Source organism: Colobus angolensis, unplaced genomic scaffold, assembly GCF_000951035.1.
Source record: "Colobus angolensis palliatus isolate OR3802 unplaced genomic scaffold, Cang.pa_1.0 Scaffold2, whole genome shotgun sequence".
NCBI classification, from domain to species: domain Eukaryota; kingdom Metazoa; phylum Chordata; class Mammalia; order Primates; family Cercopithecidae; genus Colobus; species Colobus angolensis.
This window is the reverse complement of record NW_012115154.1, coordinates 12,521,106-12,540,775: the sequence shown is the minus strand read 5'-3', so window position 1 is coordinate 12,540,775 and position 19,670 is coordinate 12,521,106. Positions and strand designations below refer to the sequence as shown.

General features: G+C 38.9%; 2 protein-coding genes across 2 annotated transcripts in view; both read right to left on the bottom strand.

Moving 5' to 3' along the window:
* LOC105511449 (olfactory receptor 2A1/2A42) overlaps positions 1–16,431 on the bottom strand; it is a 21,161-nt gene extending 4,730 nt beyond the window's left edge. Inside the window, exons 1-2 of the mRNA XM_011941579.1 lie at positions 15,539–16,431; positions 5,995–5,997 (exon numbers count right to left, since the gene is read on the bottom strand). The gene's annotated coding sequence lies outside the window, so the exon portion shown is untranslated. The remainder of the gene's footprint in view (positions 1–5,994; positions 5,998–15,538) is intronic.
* Positions 13,272–16,195, bottom strand: LOC105511274 (olfactory receptor 2A1/2A42-like). Its single transcript, XM_011941407.1, is given in 2 exon segments — positions 13,272–14,480; positions 14,483–16,195. Coding segments are annotated over 2 exon segments (930 nt in total). The 5' UTR covers positions 14,838–16,195; the 3' UTR covers positions 13,272–13,905.
* Positions 16,432–19,670: the final 3,239 nt, after the last annotated feature.

The window sequence follows — 19,670 nt, the reverse complement described above, 5'->3', positions numbered from 1 at the left end:
TTTTTTTTTTTTTTTTTTTTTTGAGACGGTCTCGTCCTGTCACTTAGGCTGGAGTGCAGTGGCACAATCATGGTTCATTGCAACCTCAACCTCCCTAGGCTCAGGTGATCCCCCCACCTAGCCTCCCCAGTAGCTGGGATTACAGGTGTGCTCTACCATGTCCGGCTACCTTTTTTAAAAAAAACATTTTTTTTAGAGATAGGGTCTCACTGTGTTGTCCAGGCTGATCTCAAACCACTGGCCTCAAGCAATCCTCCTGCCTCAGCCTCCCAAAGTGCTGGGATTACAGACATGAGCCACTGCACCTGGCCTCAAATATTCTTATTACTTGGAAGTAAACCATCTAATACTTTATTTGACCTGAGGATTTAAAAATAGCTTTCATTTAAAGAATATGATGTGACTCATTAGGAGTCTGTCGGCTCATCAGATCTTAAGTTTTACTTTTTGAAGTAGACAGGTTTGGTCATGTGCAAAGAAATGATTCCAGTCTTACATATTTACATAGAAATCATGGCGATGTTGGATAATTTGTTAGTCATAAAATAATTTGCCAAATGTTTAAATGGCTAACTTATACATATATATCATTTAAAACATATACAATGCCTGAATGTTATGTTTGCAACTGGGTTATATTTAATTTTATTTTTAGTATATTCTTTCACTTTTTCTACAAATGAGATTTTCTTTGTATCACATAGAATGAAAGAAACGATGGGGTGGGGGAAGGGGTGGAGAAATTGAAGTGTTTTTCAAGTATACCGATTATAGTAGGCAAGATTTAAGCAAGCCAGAAATTCCAGATTCAGTCCAAGGATGGTAACAAACAAACAAACAAACCACAAAAAAACCCAAAAAATGATATTTAGGCATTCATTCATTCATTTGATTTATTGATCTAGTAAGTGACTAAAAAGGTGAAATACATTTGACTCTATATTGTGCCTGGAATATGGTAGGTGTTCAATAATTATTTATTGACTAACTAGATATCAATTTGATTAAATATGAGAAAGCAAAACATTAATGAGCTCTCCACATTCTGCTGTGAATCAGGTTCTCAGGTGGAGTAAACACTGAAAGAAACAAAAAAAAAATAGCAATTAAAGAGCCATGGGCTTAGATGCACATTTATTAGTTATATGACCTTGAGTATGTATCTTAGCCTCTCCAAGCTTGTTTCCTTTTTTTAAAAAAGGAGAAAAGTGATAGTAACTATTTTATGAGGTGGTTGTGAAGATTAATTGAGATTATATGAGTTATACATTGAACACATTCCTGGTGTGCAGTGAACACTCAATGGCTGAGATCAATTATCATCATTCTTTAACAATTTGTTGAGTAGCCTGAAGATTGTATGAACCTGACAAGCATTGCCTCTTCAAGGTTCACAATAGTCCCTTAAAACCATGATCCTCTAAAGCTTTCGTAGTCTTGATTATAGCAGTGGAAATCAACGTTAATTTTATGAGTGATGTATTCTTTATTTATTTAAATCTGGCATCAATGTCTATAGCTTTGTTGCTTTCATGCAGTTACTTCTCTATCATATAAAACAAAATTAGCTTAATTCTCTATATACCTACATTATTTGTGATAATACGTTCAAAGAAGTTAGCATGAACTTTCCCTCAAACTATCCCCATTGCAGAAAAATAATCAGCACATATTTAGAGAGGAGTGAATTTCCTTACCAATGTTTGTAGTGGATGTGAGAGTTAACCAAGAGTAGGAGCTAGACAACATGTCTAGGAGGAATTCATGGTAAAGTAAAGAAAGGCAGCCTGGTTAGCTCCCACATTTGGACTCAAGGATCTCAGAAGAGTGAAGCATCTGAAGGTTTCTGGGAGTTTCTGTGGGAGCTGCAGAATCTTTGCTTTTGTTTCTGATTGAAAATGTATGAGAATCCTCAGAAAAGGAGGTGTTATTCTCTGATAGGCTCAGCCTGGTTGACAGCTGAGGGATCACTGGAGGAGCTGGGCCATGAAAACTCGTGCATGCTCACCTCCTTGGGGAAGGAGAGATAAGACAATTGTCTTTCTATTTCTGTTCTTAACCCCAGCAGGATGCACAATTAAGAAACCCAGACAGCCACAGAGCGCACCTCTGAGACAACATCTCTCATTACAGTCCCGAAGTGCTTGGATTTCATGAATCCCAGCACTGCCCTTCTTCCCCAATCTCCAGGTGATTCAAGTGAACCTGTCAGGAAGCAGGAACAGTGTGACAATGAATAAGCTCCTGGCGGGAACCTCTGGAGCTCAGCCTCTCCCTGATGTAATCTGGGTTCCTTGTGTTGCAGCAGAACTGGGAAGAAAGGACCCTGAAAAGTTAGTTGATTCCAAGTGACCCTCTGAGGTGTGGAGATGCTTTGGGGAGCTGGTGAGGGAGGCACGGAGCAGATTGGGGAGTCCACGGAGGGGCCAAGGTGTCCCAGTGGGGCTTATTAGAACCTGCTTGAAGGGAGGGTCTCCTAAGGCACAAACCATCACTGTAGATCATGTATTAGAATTATTCTCTAATCTCTATTCTGAAAGGGGAAGAGTGCTGGATTCAAAGCCCACCTCAGGGGAAGACAGGACCCTCTCCAAGGTGGCTTCCCTAGAAGCTACTACCTCTCCCTGGAGGGTGGAGATATTTGCTGGTCAAAGGTATTCTCATGTTTATTTCTATTTCTTTCTTCTACTGGACATAGGAGGATTATGAATTTTACATTAAGCAATTATGCAATTTACACACTAATGACTTTATTACAATGTGGTCTTTGACCTGCTCGGGTTATGGAATAAACCCAAGGAAAATTTTGCACAGATAATCATGGTGTGAGAACATGCTCACCTGTGTTCCAGCTGTATATGTCCACAGTGAATTGCTTTGGGGACACACAAAAATGCTCCTGATCATATGAAAAGTCTAGTGCCTAGTAGGCCATCCATAAACATTAGTCTTTTCTTCTTTAGTTTTATTTCCACACCCTGGTGAAATGCAACTGATATAAATGACAGCAAGCCTATGAAAACAATAATTTTAGAACTTTTTGCTGTATTCCTCATCATGTGAACATCAGTTAGAAAAAGTCATTTTAAGGTAGAAAACAGAAAATGTGAGATAAAACAAGTTAAATATAAGGTTTTTATGATGCCAAACAAATTAATTTAGGAAACGCATCACCTCAAATTACATGTTTTATCACATATCAAGTTGAAGCAGCTTTAGCTTCTAAAAATGGTCAGAGTAAACATATACAAAACAAAAGTATACGAATGAAAATAACACAGACAGAACAGTCCCATCTTAGTAGAAATGGATATGCTCACAGCTATTTGCATGATACGCCAGTATGCAGAAATCAGGAAACTGCCTTTTGGGAGCAAGTAGTCAACTGAAAGTTCTGTGAATAATAGCTTTAGAGAATTCATTTCCATATAACCAAAACTTTAGGAACATTGGTTATGAACACACATTTGAGGTTATAAAAATTAAAAAGATAGAAAATAATTAGTAAGTAAGTATAACATTTGGGAATGTCACACAAACAAAAACTTAGCAAAACCCTTTAGGAACATGAATATCAATTGCTATAACTCAAAATTGTCCATATTCTGTTAAAATTAAACTGAAATAGCTTATCTTGAAGAGAGTAAAAATGACACAAAAGTGTATGAAAGAACTCAGCACACGAATGGAAACATTTACATGATCTGCCAGCATTGGGCATTTGATTTCACTGGACATTTATAACTTCTATGCTTAAAGTACTTGTAGAATTTGACCACAGAGTTCATTTGAGACTAATACAGACAAAAGCTAACATAAGATGGGTGAATTTAGCCACGTTACAGAGTAAATTATCATAAGAGATATTTTATAAAAGAGCAGCTAACAATGTTGGGAGAAACAGCCAAGACATAGGTAAATATGTCTTCAGATGGCATGACAGAAATGGAGTGAGGAGAGAGTGAAAATGCTAATGTTCTCAATTATATGTCATGAATAGTTGTGAGTTAAAAGGGCAGAAGTTCATTTGAAATCCTTAGAAACAGGGAACAAAAGAGAAATAATTGTAAGGACTTACTTTTAGGGTTTATTTGTTTCAGCTGCTAGTGTTACCTTAACTAAGACAAATTCCTTAAAAGATGTGGGGTCTTCCTCCCTTGCACGATTGTCTCTGGACTTAACTGCCAGTATGGGATTTCCCAACCCTTTTATATTTAGGTGGGGTCATGTTCTTATCAAAGGTATACAAGCAGAAGAGACTTGTGCAGCTTCCCGGGCTGCAGTGTGAGGAGGGCATGCATGGAGGAGGAGGGTATGCCTCCTCCATGTTTGGCCTTCCCATCACTGGCTGGAAGTGAAGACCCACAAGGCCCTAGGATGGTGGTACCATGCGATAGAAGGTGCCTGGGTCCCTGCGTCACTACGTGGAAGGCTGTCTCTCATACCTGCCTAGCACTTTACATGAGCAAGATGTAAACTTTTCTTTTGTTAAATCACTGTGATTTGGGAGTTTACCTGTTACTGTTTATCCTACCTAATACATTATTTAACATTATTATGGCAATGAGAGGAATGAGGAAGGGCCGGTAACTCTAAAGCTAAAGTATTAGGAGCTCTCGAGATCAATTCATATTATAAAAAGCATCCACATATGGCATGAAATACTGACTTTTTGCTTATGTCATGCAGTTATCTTAGAATCTGAGGAATCATGGTTTATTTTGTGTGCTATTTGGTTTCTCATGCAAATTATTTTAATTAATAATATAAGTTAACTTACTTAAACATAGCCTAATATTGAATAATAATATAAGTGATACAAAATGATATTTTTGAGGAAACACTTTGATACAATTTAGCACAATCCAGCAAAATTCTAAACTGCTTTTAATAATTGCTTAATTTTGGCTTTTTCTAAAATATATGAGAAATGTGCACTATTTTGAGCACTTAAGAGGCCAGAAGTTTTTTGAGAAAAGGCTTTTTAAAAATTCTAACATTAATACATGTTTCCTGTAATATTACTGAAAAAACATAGAAGTGTTTATTTCTCATAGCTCATTCCTCTTCCTAAAGCAACTTCTGTTGACTGCTTAATGTGCATCGTTCCAGATCATGAAATTAAATACAGATATATGTAAATACACGTGCATACATGTGTACTCACATGCACATATACAGGTGTATGAATTTATGTATAGCTAGGAGACTTCCCTGCACAAATGACAAAGTGTGATAAAAATGTTACTTGCTTTCTTCATTTAGCTATATTTGATGAGCTATTTTCATTGCAGCTCATTTTAGATAATACTTATTCTACTTAATAGCTGTGTAACATATTTTTCATAATTTAGTAATTTCAAAATTAATTAACACTTGATCTTTTGAATTTTTGAAATCAGTTTAATACCAAATCCATGTACACATTTCTTTGTGCAGTTACATATGTAAGTATTTTGGTAGAATGGATTCTTAGAATTAGTATGTGTGTTTTAAATGTTGGGTAAATAATTTCAGTTTCTTAAATCCAAAATGTGTGCCAATTTATACCTCCACCAACAATGTGTTGAGTGTTGTCAACATCACATGTAACACCTTTTTCCCTTCACAATCTATTGGGTAAAAAAATGATATCTCATTTTAAAGTAGATTTCCTGATTGAGGTAGATGACATTGTCATATTTATTGGCATGTTGTGTTTATTCTGTTGTCTGTATCTACATATTTTTGTCCATTTTTCTCATGGATTTGTGTATTACCCTTTTGGCTTTTTCATATATGTTAAAATATATTAGCTGCATTACTATCCTCTTTCTTAGGATGAAATTTCAGGCCAGTCACAAATTCAGGCTCATTTTACTCAAGCATTAGTTAATCATGGGTAGAAAAGACTCCATAGGTCCAGGCTGGAGGAGACTGGTATAACTTAGTATAATAGTTACAGACATAGTCTCTGGCCTTTGGAACACCTAGAGAAAAGTCCACCTGTGCTACCTACTAGCTGTGTGAGGTGTACTTAACATCTCTGTGCCTTGATTTTTTTCATGTAAAAATTGCAAATAGTAGTAATACTTCCCTCTGCCAATTGTTATGAAGATTAGATTAGACATGAAAGCGTATGTGTAAAACACTGTTTGATATGAAACAAGTACTCAATAAATGCCAGGAATTAATCTTATTATATCATTTGTGCAATGCCACCACAAATGTACAGATCTGGGAAACTTTGTAAGTAAAAGTTATTCCTAATCTTTTTCAAATAGGGTAATGAAACTGTTTTTACTTCCTTAGAGAGGACAGTTAATGTGAAACTTCTTTTGCCTTATTCTCCAAGCCTTATGCCATTCACAGTTCTTACAGCATAAGTATATTGAAATCATTAATTAATTTGGTGGTTACTCTTGAATTCCTATTATTTGTGAGGCTCAGGAGTTCGTTATATTCAATTATTCTCAAAAACTCCATTGAACTTTGTCTCCTATGTAAAAGAAAAACAACATACATTCTAGGAAGTTAATAAAAAGGCATAGCATTTGAGAACTAAAAGAAACTTAACAATCGTCTAGTCCAACATTTCATTTTATATGTGGGGAAACCAATGTGCAGAGGAATTAAGTGACTTTTCTGAGGTCATGCAGTGAGTAAGTTGTAAATTGGGAGAGAAACCCATAATTTTGTGAAGTATATATTTGGTCTTGGTCCCCACTTCCTGGCATACAGTTTCTAAAACTCTAGGAATCCCCAGAGTGATAAGAGTATCTTTTGTATGTCCTGGGGTTTGAATGTGTTCCCCAAAGTTCATGAGCTGGAAACTTAATCCCAAGCGTAACAATGTTGAAAGGTGGGACCTCTAAGAGGTGATTAGGTCATGAAAGCTCTGACTTAACGAATGGGTTAATGGTGTTGTCTCAGGAGTGGATTTGTTATGTGGAGATTGGGTTAGTTACAAAAGCAAGTTTGTCCCTCTCTCCTCCTCTCACCTTTCACCATGCAGCAAGAAGGCCCTCTGCAGATGCTGACACCTTGATATTGGACTTCCCAGATTCCATAACTCTGAGAAATAAATTTCGATTTTAAATAAATTACCCAGTCTGTGACATTGTGTTATAGCAATGCAAAATGGACTTAGACGGTATGCTAATGAGACGACTGCTGGCAGGGAGCTCCGAAATAACTTTAGGATAGGGACTGGTTACCACAAAAACAAAGGCATGTTTAGTAGGTTGGGACTTTCAGCCTATACCCCAACCTCTAGGGAGGGGAGAGGGCCTGAAGTTTGAGTTGACCACTAATGGCCAATGATGTAATCAGTCATGCCTGTGTAATGAAGGCCTTACAGAAAACCAAACAGGGTTTGCAGACTTTCTGGATTGCTGAACACATGAAGGTTCCTGGAGGGTGGTGTGCCCAGAGAGGACACGGAAGCCCCATGACCCGTCTCCCATACCTCACCAGATGCATCTCTCTCATCTGGATGTTCATCTATATCCTTTTTAATATCCTTTGTAGTAAATGGTCAAACATGAGTAAAGTGTTTTCCTGAGTTCTGTGAGCCACCTTAGCAAATTAATTGAACCTAAGGAGGCGGGGGCATGAGAATCCCATTGTATAGCCAGTTGATCAGAAGCACAGGTCACAACCTGAGGCTTGCAATTGCCATCTGAAGTGTTGGGTGGGGAAACAGGCTTGTGGGATCTGACACTGTCTTCCAGTAGATAGTATCAGAATTGAATTGATTTTTAGGGCATGCAGTCAGTGTCCACTGCAGATTGCTAGGTGTGTGGGGAAAGACCTCAACATATCTGTTGTTAGAAGCAAATTGTTGAGGGACTGTGTGAGTATAAGCAAAAGAGTAGGAAAAACACCTTTGGTTTTTTTCAATATTTTAGAGAATCCAGATGTCCTGGCTCTGAGCCAGTCATCTGAGGACCAAACCAGGCTGTGCCTAGTAGTGAACCTCTTCTCTTGACCCAACAGGATTACAAAACTTAAAAACAAAGAAAACAGAGACAGGTAAAAAAAGGAAACAAAAACCAAAACAGCAAATCAAATGGAAGCAGGGCTCTTAATCAAAGTTCATCGAGAAGGCAAGAAAAATAGATATGGTCCGGGAAAACATCAGAACTCCGAGACAGCATTCCAAGTCTTGTTTTTCTCCTACTTTTTTCTTTTTTCTTTTCTTTCTTGCTTTTTTTTTTTTTTTTTTCCCTGTTGAGACAGGGTCTTACTCTGTCACCTAGGGCAGAGTGCAGTGGCGCAACCATGGCTCACTGCAAACTCAACCTCCTAGGCTCAAGCAATTTTCCCATCTCAGCTTTTGAAAAGCAGCTGGAACCACAGGCGTGTGCCACCTCACCTGGCTAATTTTTTTTATGTTTGAAGTTTTTTGTAGAGACAGAATTTCACTATGTTGCCCAGGCTGGTCTCAAACTCCTGGGCTCAAGCAGTCCTCCTGTCTCAGCCTCCCGAAGTGCTGGACTACAGATGTAAGCCATTGTGCCTGACCTTCACTTTTTCTTAGGAACAGTGATTTAACACTGTTAAATAGATTTAACAGTGAGTCTCTATATGATTAATATTCAAAGTGTGGTCTGTGGATCCGCAGCATCAGCAAGGTATGAGAGATGATAAGAAATGCAAATCTCTGCCTGTTTCATTTGGACCTGTTGAATCAGAACCTGTACTTTTGCAAGATCCCTGAATGATTAACATACACATTGACATGTGAGAAACACCGGTCTACATTATCTAGCAAAGAGTAAAGAATAGTCCTACAGGTCAGTGATGGCAGTGCTCACTCTACATAACAAGGACACCATGGGGGCCAATTTAAGGTGGCGCGTGAACTGACTTCCACTCCCAGAGTATCATCCGTATCATTTTCAGTAATTACAGCATGTAATACTTTACTCTTTTGCAAGAGAGAGGAGGGGAACACTCTCTCCACGGCTACTATGTCAGCAGAAGCACGTTGTGTCATACTGTAACCATAGGGTTTGGCAATTTGGGACACTCTTTTTGAAAGACCTATAACCTTTGTTCTATATAATAGGAATAAATATATATCATCCTAGTTTTATATTAGCCTCAAAATATCCTCTCTGAATGTGTTTACAGTTTCTCTGTGGCCACTGACAGATGAGATATAGTTTATTAGTATTCATCTCAGAAGGAACTTTTGCAAAAGCTGAATATATCTGGAACTAAAAGTGATTACATTGACTGCCACTGTATTTAATTACATATTTTATGGAGATCCTTTTTTAAAAATATAGAAGTGTGGACTACATGATTACTCATTTATTTATTTAGTCAACATTTATTGAGTGACTACTATGAAACTGGCCTGGTCTAGCCACTGAAGATACAAATATCAATGGGCCCTTTCCAAAAGAATGATTCTCAGTTGATGTAGAGTGGATTGACTGGACTACAGTTCTGTTTCTACCACTTGATATTTCTGTGACATTGAGTAAATTAATTAATTCTCTAAACCTGAATTTCCCCTCTATAAATGAGAATATTATTAGTACTGAATTCACAGTGTTGATGTGAGGATTATATAAAAAATATGTAACATATTGTCTCATACACAACTGCTAAATAATTTTTAAGCTGCAATTACTTTCTACCATTCTGTGTTCTTCAAATAAAATTATTTTTATTTTTATTTTTATTTCTATTTTATTTTATTTTATTCTTTTCCGAAATGGAATCTTGCTCTGTTGCCCAGGCTGGAGTGCAGTGGTGTGATCTCGGCTCACTGCAACCTCCGCCTCCCGGGTTCAAGCGATTCTTCTGCCTCAGGCTTCCGAGTAGCTGGGATTACAGGTACGTGCTACCATGCCTGGCTAATTTTTGTATTCCTAGTAGAGATGGGGTTTCTCCATGTTGGTCAGGCTGGTCTCGAACTCTTGACCTCATGATCCGCCTGCCTTGGCCTTCCAAAGTGCTGGGATTACAGGCGTGAGCCACCGCACCCTGCCCAAGGATTTTTAAAATGTAGAAATCAGAAGACAGTTTAACATTGACAATTGTATCTAAGTACTCAGCAAATAGTTAAAGGTGCATGAATTGGTACAACCAGTGCTTAGTGAGTGTCTACTAGTGCTAGGCAAAATGCTCATGTTACTGATAAATGAATGAACAGATTCCATTTCCTACTGTTGCAGAGCTCCCCATCTTAGGTGTGAAATTTGATAGCTACCTGAGCCATGTTGTCAGGTAAACTTTCAGGTAAATACCACCCAAAAGATTATAACCATTTTAATATCAATAATGAAACTGAATTCCTTTGTCTTGGGGCTGTTTTTAGATAAAATGCTATAAAACATCCATTTTAATTCTCATCAATTGGTAAGGCACTGTTGTAACACCGCAATGTCCGTCTGCTCTTTCAGTGTTGTCTGTTTCACTCTCCAGCTCAACCCCAGAGTCCTCCCGCCATGCATCCCTGACCCTTGGAGTCACAGTTCTTTCTTGTGACCACTCTCCCACTTTTTTCACATCTCTGTTTAGAGTCAAGCTGCTTCCTTTAGAAGATGTATACCCCTTTCTATCCAAAGCTGAATATCCATAGTTTGGTCTTAATTACGTGTTTTGTTTCCCCGTCACGAGTTCTCTGATCTTTATCCTCAGATATGCTCTATAGAGTCCATGCTGTATAGTGGTTATGGCTATAGGGTCAGGTATCAGATTGTCTTAGTTCAATCCTGGACTGGGTACTTGTTAGCTGTGAGGTACCGGGTAAATTGCTTAATCTCTCTGTGCCTCAGTTTCTTTATATGTAAGGTAGGATATTGATTATCTTTGACTCAAAGTGTTATTTTGAGGATTAATTGAGGTAATATATGTAAAATTCTTAGAGCAGTGACTGGCACAAAGTAAATAAGCTCTCGGGGTGTGTGTGTGTGTGTGTGAGAGAGAGAGAGAGACTGACTATGGGTATCTTGGTTCTGGGTCTTAGCTGAACTAAATAGTCAGTCTCAGTGAGAACAACCTTTAATCTCATCTTCTTCATGTTCTGCATTTGTCTAGAAGTCCAATGCTTTCATGTGACTCAGCACATAGGAGTCACCATCCAGGACAAGCAGCCTCTCCTGCATGATCTCTGGTCCTCCATGCCTTAGAGAGAACAGATCAGCTCCCTGTGGCATACATCAGATTGTAAAGAAACCTTCCTTCTTTTAACACTTCTGCCTTGGGATACATTTACTTTATCCTTTATTTGATAACATAGATATTAAAATTCTACATTGATGTGCTATGTACAGAGGCTGGGAGCCAGACTGTCTAGGGAAAAGTCTGACACTTGCTGCTTTCTGGTTTGTGCATACATAAAATAGTGACAATATGACCTTTTTCCTGGATTTGTTATGACTAAGTGAAATGACCCATGTAAGCGCTATTAATATGTAGCATATGCCATTGAGTGGTGAGTCAAAATGTTAGCTATTACTACAAAAACTCATTTTGTTTTTACATTTAATAAGTTCTACCTGGGTATCTTCAGCCACAGGGAATAATGAAGAGTTGGGTGGAGTACTTGTTAACCCCTAAGTGAAAGGCATACACTTATTTTTCTGAAAAATTTTACAGGCTCTCATATAGTAAAATTGAGAAAGACCCTGGAAGCAAGTGGCATCCTAATCTTAGGGAAGGTTAGAAAGTAGAATTTACAGGTAACACTTTGGGAAGCCACCTAAAATGCATGGGGACCCATCTCTAACCATTAGATTTGTAGTGAAGATTTGTTAAAGAAAATTAAAATGGAAACCAGACATGGAGAATCACTTAGATGATTCAGGCTGGGTTAGGTCAGTTATGGAATCACTTTTCCTGGAGCAGGGAAAGCCAGTTAGGCCTCATAAGTGACCTAACCCAGATTGATTTGCAAACACAAGTGAAAATTAACTTGAACTATTTTTTATAAATACTTGTATTAAAGCAAAATGAAATTTAAGATTAACCAATCAGAAGCTGCCAACTAAATTACATAACTAGAGACTTTCCAGCAGTATAGGCCAATTAAGGCAATTGTATAAAGGTAACCAATCAAATATTTTCTTTGCTTTAGTTCCGTGGTTGCCCTGTGAAAGCCCTCCCCTTGTATTCCCTTGGTGGAGCCCATGGACCACTTACAGTTTGGAGCTGTCTGATTCATGAATTGCTGTTTGCTCAAGTAAACTCTTTAAAATTTTATTGTGCCTCAGTTTACCTTTTAACAGGATAATAGATTGGATCAGCAAAAATAACTTTACCACCATGGTTGAAGAGCTAGCTAGATACCTACACTGTCTGGTGAAATTTCCTTTTTCAGGGGTAAGACATTCTAATGAGGGAAATGATCCACAACTGGACTAACCAAGGTGAAAGAGCTGATGAAAAGACACTGGAGAATCATGCTTAGAGATAGATGTGCATATGTACAATACACAGCTCAACACAGTATTTTCTGAAGAAGCCATAAACAATCTAAATAGTTTTCCTGGTTACTCATTTTCAGCCTTTTCAACAGGAATGCCCAGTTTTGCCTCTTTGCCAGCTGTTAGCTACTGAGTTTACCCTGAACTTTGTAAACACTGTTCACTGTTCCCACACGATCTGTAGGGTTCTTTTACTTCTCTTCTGTCTTTTCCCTTATATATGTTCTTTTTCTTTTCCCTTTTTGTTTTCTTTTTTGAGACAGTGTCTTCCCCTCTTCCCCAGGCTGGAGTGCAGTGGCACAATCTTGGCTCACTGCAACCTCTGCCTCCCAGGTTCAAGCAATTCTCATTCCTCAGTCACCAGAATAGCTGGGATTATGGGCGTGCACCACCGTGCCCAGCTAATTTTTGTATTTTTAGTAGAGATCCAGTTTTGCCATGTAGGCCAGGCTGGTCTCGAACTCCTGGCCTCAAGTGATCTACCCACCTCAGCCTCCCAAAGTGCTGGGGTTATAGACATGAGCCACCGTGCCTGACTTATCTCTTCTTTTACGTTTGTTCCTTCACTCGGCCTACTAGTTAACTCCTGTACGTGAGTTAATAATTTTTACACAAAATTTCTCGGTGCATGCAACACAACTAACTAAATACCTCTGAGTTGTTATTTAACAGGGAAAGTGCAATTGTGTGAGAATGGACAAGTGTGCTGCTGGGTTTTGGGAATCACTTCTTTGGCTGAACATTTTTATTTTCTTTTAAATCTTATGACATGTGCTGTTAGTGAGTTTATATAGTTCGGTGTATTAGTCCACTGCCATAAAGAACTACCTGAGACTGGATAATTTATAAAGAAAAGAGGTTTAATTGACTCACCGTTCCACATGGCTGGAGAGGCCTCAGGAAACTTACAATCATAGTGGAAGCCAAAGGGGAAGCAAGGCACGTCTTACCATGGCAGAGCAGGAGAGAGAGAGAGAGAGCAAAGAGGGGAGTGCTGCACTTCTAAACCATGAGATTTTGTGAGAACTCATTCACTATCAGGACAACAGCAAGGGGGAAATCCCTCCCCATGATCCAATCACCTCCCACCAGGCCCCTCCCCTGACATGTCGGGATTACAGGGATTACAATTTGACATGAGATTTGGGTGGGGACACAGAGCCAAACTGTATCAAAGAAGTAAGTGGCCTGCATTTAACTTTTGGGACTGGGAAAATGAATTAAAATAATTTTTTAGTTTACAGATATTAAAGTAATTGTGAAATAAAAGAAAAAATCATCTGATAAAACCACATCTCATAGAAACCCAATGAATGCAACACATCTAAAATTTTATCTGCAAAAAAAGAGAAAAGGCTTGCCCTTGTGTCAGTAAAGCACAGATAAAAAGAAAGTAATAAACTTCTCTGGATCGATGCAATAATTGGGCATCAAGAGTGCAGGTGACAACGGAGGCTGGCAGTTCAAATGTCACACCCTGTTAGGAATGACTTTCCTTGCACAGTGCTCTTCTCAGGGCACCCTTGACCTCTACGTTCCTCAGGCTGTAAATCAGGGGGTTCAGCATTGGGTTGAAAAAACTGTAAAATAGAAAAAGGATCTTTTGCTGCTCCTCAGGATGGCAGGACTTGGGGGCCATGTACATGACGATGGCACTGCCAAAGAAGAGCCCCACCACGCAGAGGTGGGAGGAGCAGGTGGAGAAGGCCTTTCTGCGGCCCTCCCCAGACTGGATCCTCAGGATGGCCACCAGAATGCACGAGTAGGAGACCAGAACCAGGCAGAGCAGTCCCACCAGGAAGAACACACAGGCTGCAAAGATGACCACCTGGTTGAGCCAGGTGTCAGCACAGGCCAGCCTGAGGACAGACAGGATTTCACAGAAGAAGTGGTTGATTTCATGAGGCCCACAGAAGGGCAGTCTTAGGATGAGAACCACATGGACCAGAGCCAGGAGGGAGCCACATGTCCAAGAAGTGATGGCCAGGGTGATGCAGACTCTCCAGGTCACGATGACGGAATATTGGAGAGGGTGGCAAATGGCCACGTAACGACGTAGGACATCACCACCAGCAGGAGACATTCATTATGTCCAAAACTCAAAAAGAGAAAGGTCTGCATCATGCAACCAGCAAAGGAGATGGGCTTGGCTGGATGCAGGAGGTTCACCAGCATCTGAGGCACCGTGTTGCAGGCATAGGTGATGTCGACGACAGCCAGGTGTGAGAGGAAGAAGTACATGGGGGTGTGGAGTCAGGAGTCCAGTGAGATGAGCCCCAGGATAGTCCCATTCCCCAGTAGAGTGAAGACATAAAACAGGGAGAAGAGCCCAAAGAGGAGCATCTGAATGCTTGGGTCCAGGAGAAATCCCAGCAGGAGGAACTCTGTGACCATTGTCTGATTTTTCACCATTTCACTAGTAAGAAAACCAACCAAACACACACACAAACAAACAAACAAAAAAACAAGCAGGTATGTGACACACTTTTTTAAAAGTCTATTTTATTTATTGTTTTATAAATTTTTAGTTTGTGGAAAATTGTTAGTAAATGTCTTCAAGAACTCACTCAGTTATACATAAGTAAAGTTTGACTTGAAAACTTGCTGTTAATTCAGTCCTTCATGTTTGTAACAATCGCTATACCTGAAATCCCAAATGCAAGAAATTATTTTTCGAATAGAAAAAGGGTAGCTGACTTCAGCAACAAGAATTGCAATATACTATAAAAGTAACCAACAGAAAGAAATTATTGACAAATCAGTAATTCAGTTTGGCACTTGACAAATGGCAGCATCAACGAATTAGCAGTAAGATGCTTAGCCTGTGAATTGGTGGTGCGCTGAATTGATGAATTTGTCTTCTTGACCTTGAATCTTGGATCACAGTTTCCTTAACGAACTTCAACATGGTTTTTGGTGCAAACATTTGTCAGTGCCATTGCAATAACAAAATAACTCGAGGCTTATCTACTTTACTGAAATTAAAGTGAGGAAAGGCACTGTTTTTGGCCCCTAGTTTAATTGTTGTCAATACCAATTGGGATATTAAGCAGTGTTTCCCAAGGATGTAAGAGACAGACCTGCACTCTGAGAAATAAATTTGTGAAACTCACATGTAACTGATGAGAATAGCAATCTAGAGGTGAGAAACACTACACTTTCAGGAAACATGTGAGTGGAGAGTTTGAGGAGCTTCCAGAAGGCCACTGCCGGTGCTTTGATGGAATCTCTGGGAGGCAGAGCAGAAGAATGTGATTCATTCAGTGAGCCCAAGTGTAGTCAGTTGTGTGGTGTGCCTGTCTGGAGAAAGACTGTAGGAAAAAGAAGGCAGGTAACCAATACGGAGTGTAGTCATCGGGCCAGAGGGGCAGCATTTGGCAATGCATCCTTAATGACATTCAGGGTAAGGAAAAAGAGGAACCAGCTGCCCCAGGATCCTAGTCACCTGGTGATTCTATGTCTACAGTCTGGATAGATGGTTTGGGTAAATAGCCCTAGCTAGTAAAATCTCTAATTAGCCCCTCTTGCTCTGATGTCATATTCATCAATTAACTGTTAGGTAATAATTTATCTTCTTGAGCAGTTATTTCTACAAAGAAGAAATGTGTTGAGTAGTAAAGTTCTTGGCTCCTTTTGCAGTCACATTTTGAAGTTTAAATAAACGAATGTTTAGGTATTCTGGCTTATGCATTTTCCTCTTTTGATTTTGGGTAGTGTGATGCAGTTCCTGAACAAAATTCCTAAAGCTGAATTTAAAATGTGAGGACCAGACTCTGGGTCAAGGAAACCTCACTGAAGCAAGAATTGTGGAAAGAGACAGATCCTTTCTAACAGCAACAGATGAGATATCTATTTTCTTATAAGCATTATTGATAGGTGATCAAGTTACCTTGACACAAAAATAATCTAAATAATATATTAAACATTCTTCACATGTGACCAGGACTTACTAAATTTTAGGTTGATAGTAAAAATTTCTCAGTAGGCGCCGTCACATGCACCTGTAGTTCCAGCTACCTGGGAGGCTGAAGCAGGAGGATAGCTTGAGCCCAAGTGTTCCAGGACAGCCTGGATAACATAGCAAGCCCTCGTCTCATAAAATAACATAAAATAAAAAATGTATGTGTTATCTAACTTTCTAAATTTATTTTTCAAACTCATAAGGCATAGAAAAATATTTGACTGTGAAAGATGTATACAAACCCACCCACTTATAAAATAATAATTTCCTTTCTCAATTTTTCATTTCCCTCAAAAGGAAGACATAAAGGAAAAAAGAAACACAGTGAAAACCATGGTTTTGGCCGGGCGCGGTGGCTCACGCCTGTAATCCCAGCACTTTGGGAGGCCGAGGCGGGCGGATCACAAGGTCAGGAGATCGAGACCACGGTGAAACCCCATCTCTACTAAAAAAAATACAAAAAAGTAGGCGGGCGCGGTGGTGGGCGCCTGTAGTCCCAGCTACTTGGGAAGCTGAGGCAGGAGAATGACGTAAACCCGGGAGGCAGAGCTTGCAGTGAGCCGAGATCGCGCCACTGCACTCCAACCTGGTGGACAGAGCGAGACTCCGTCTCAAAAAAAAAAAAAAAAACCATGATTTTTTGAAGCCAACTGAAAGACAGGTGTAAAAGAAGGAAAATAAGGCACCTGATAATCTGCATATTCTTTTAGAACAGCAGTCCTGTTTGATTCAGTCTTGATTTCTTTTAAAGAAATGGAGGGGGCATGTTCATTTTTATATCCCTTTACTTGTGTATATTAATATACATTTGTCACATGACATATAAATAAATATAAGCAAATGAATTAATAACTAAGTATTGATGTCCTTATATTAGATCTGGTTTCTTTTATAGTATAGTCTCATATAATTATGCCAAGTTTAGCCCCTTCCTCCCAAAAGAAATAAAATGCTACAGTTCAGAAGAATTTCATCCCTAATGATCTGAATTAAAATGAAATTTTAAAAATGTGTCAAGAACAACAGGAGGATTCATAAAGTGTTTAAATACTTGAATTTTGAATCACTTCTCTTTTATCTTTTTTTTAAATTTTATTTGATACCTATGTGACATACTTAATGTTAATTAAAGACCATCAAGAGGAAACCAAACAGAGTAGATTTCTAGGGGGCTGGAAAGAATGGACTGGGTGATTTTGCTCTACCTTGACACACCTTCTAATTCCAAGTGTAGCTTTCAGGCATAGAGATGTACATTATATATGTACAATTTCAGAATTTTAAAAAATGACAGATTATCTGGTTAATACATGGTAAGGAAACTAGAATTTTAAAGTAAATATCTAAGAAGGCATTTGTTTGTTTATATATAAGCAAAACAGCATAACTTTATCGAACCTGCATTTTGAAAAGCAAATCTCAAAATTTAATGATCTGTCAGGTTCTTTTCTAAAATTTTGAGCATGGGTGAAGCAGAATCACTAAAGTGATTACCTATAGTTAATCTGTAGCTCAGCTGAGCTGCAGGGCTGTTTACTTGTAAGTAACAAGCAAGAGGTGAAAACTGATTTATCTTATTGCTTACATAGTCATGAGCCAAGACTTTGCAAAGTTGTCTTATGGAGTCATGGTTGATAATGTAAGTAAGTTTTCTGGATATAGGAACTGTCGTGGGCCATGAAGAACTGAGTGTCCGTTTCATGTGACTACTGTCTATGCAATAATCTGGTAAAGGCTGATAACAACTGATCCCACTCTCGAGTGCTTCCTGTGAACTGGGCACTGGAGGAGCACAGTGTAGCAAGTTGATGGTTCTGAGCTTATGAAGATTTCATTGTGAAGATGTGCCTCGGGAGGAAAAGCAGAAATAAATACAAAGGTATACATTAAACAAAAATGCTGTAAGAAGAAAACTTAAAGTATTATTAATTATTACATCATTTTCCTACTTTGTTACACCACCACTTCCCACCTCAGTTCTTTTTCTGTACTCTTTCCATGTGTACCACAAAAACTTATCCTCCAGTCTATGGAAAATCTAATATTTATACATACTTATTTAGTACATTCCAGGTGCCTTATGCCCTCTTTAGTGCCATGCTCAATTTAAGATAAGACACTGATATAGCATCCATTTGGGTTTATATTCATTGCAATAAATATATTCTCATAGATTAACATGTATTGTGCTGTACTGACAATAATTAAATGCATAATTTATAAAACAGCTGACATGTATTAATTTTCCTGAGATGTAACATCCCTCCATAATATACTGTGCTATACTTTCCTTTGGCTGGGAAAATTATTGTGGACATTTTATCAAAATCTAGGAAACAGCAATTTCTAACTTCTTTTGTGAGTGTCATCTTTCCAAAATAAATCTCTATCACATAGATATTTATCCACCAAAGAAACATATATAGCCAGTTCCTAAACACTTCTACATAATTTGCACATCAAATGTGCATCTATATTTTCCCTGGAACCACTGATATATAATATGAATGATGAGCATATATGTTTAGCCGTAAAAGAAATAATTTACTTCCCTTCTCAATACTTAATAAAAAGCGTCAGTAACAGAGTGAGAGTTAACCAAAGCCTAGGAGCTACAACATGTCTAAGAGGAATTCATGGTAAAGTAAAGAAAGGCAATCTGATTAGCTCCCACATTTGGACTCAGGGATCTCAGAAGGGTGAAGCACCTGAAGGTTTCTGGGAGTTTCAGTGGGAGCTGCAGAATCTTTGCTTCTGTTTCTGATTGAAAATGTATCAGAATCCTCAGCAAAGGAGGTGTTATTCTCTGATGGGCTCAGTCTGGTTGGCAGTTCAGGGCTCTCTGTAGGGACTGGGCTATGAAACCTCCTGCATGCTCCTCAGGGAAGGAGAGGCAAGCAATTGCCATTTTCTATTTCTGTTCTCAACTCCAGCAGGATGCACAATTAAGAAACCCAGACAGCCACAGAGCACACCTCTGAGACAACATCTCTCATTACCATCCCGGAATGCTTGGCATTATTTGAATTTCATGAATACCCACATTGCCCTTGTTCCCCAATCTCCAGATGGTTCAAGTGAACCTGTCAGGAAGCAGGAACAGCGTGACAATGAATAAGCTCCTGGTGTGAACCTCTGGAGCTCAGCTTCTCTCTGATGTAATCTGGGTTCCTTGTGTGGCAGCAGAAATGGGAAGAAAGGACCTGAACTATGAGTTGATTCCAAGTGACCCTCTAAGGTTAGAGAGGCAGGGAGCTGACAAGGAAGTCCAAAGTGTCCCAATG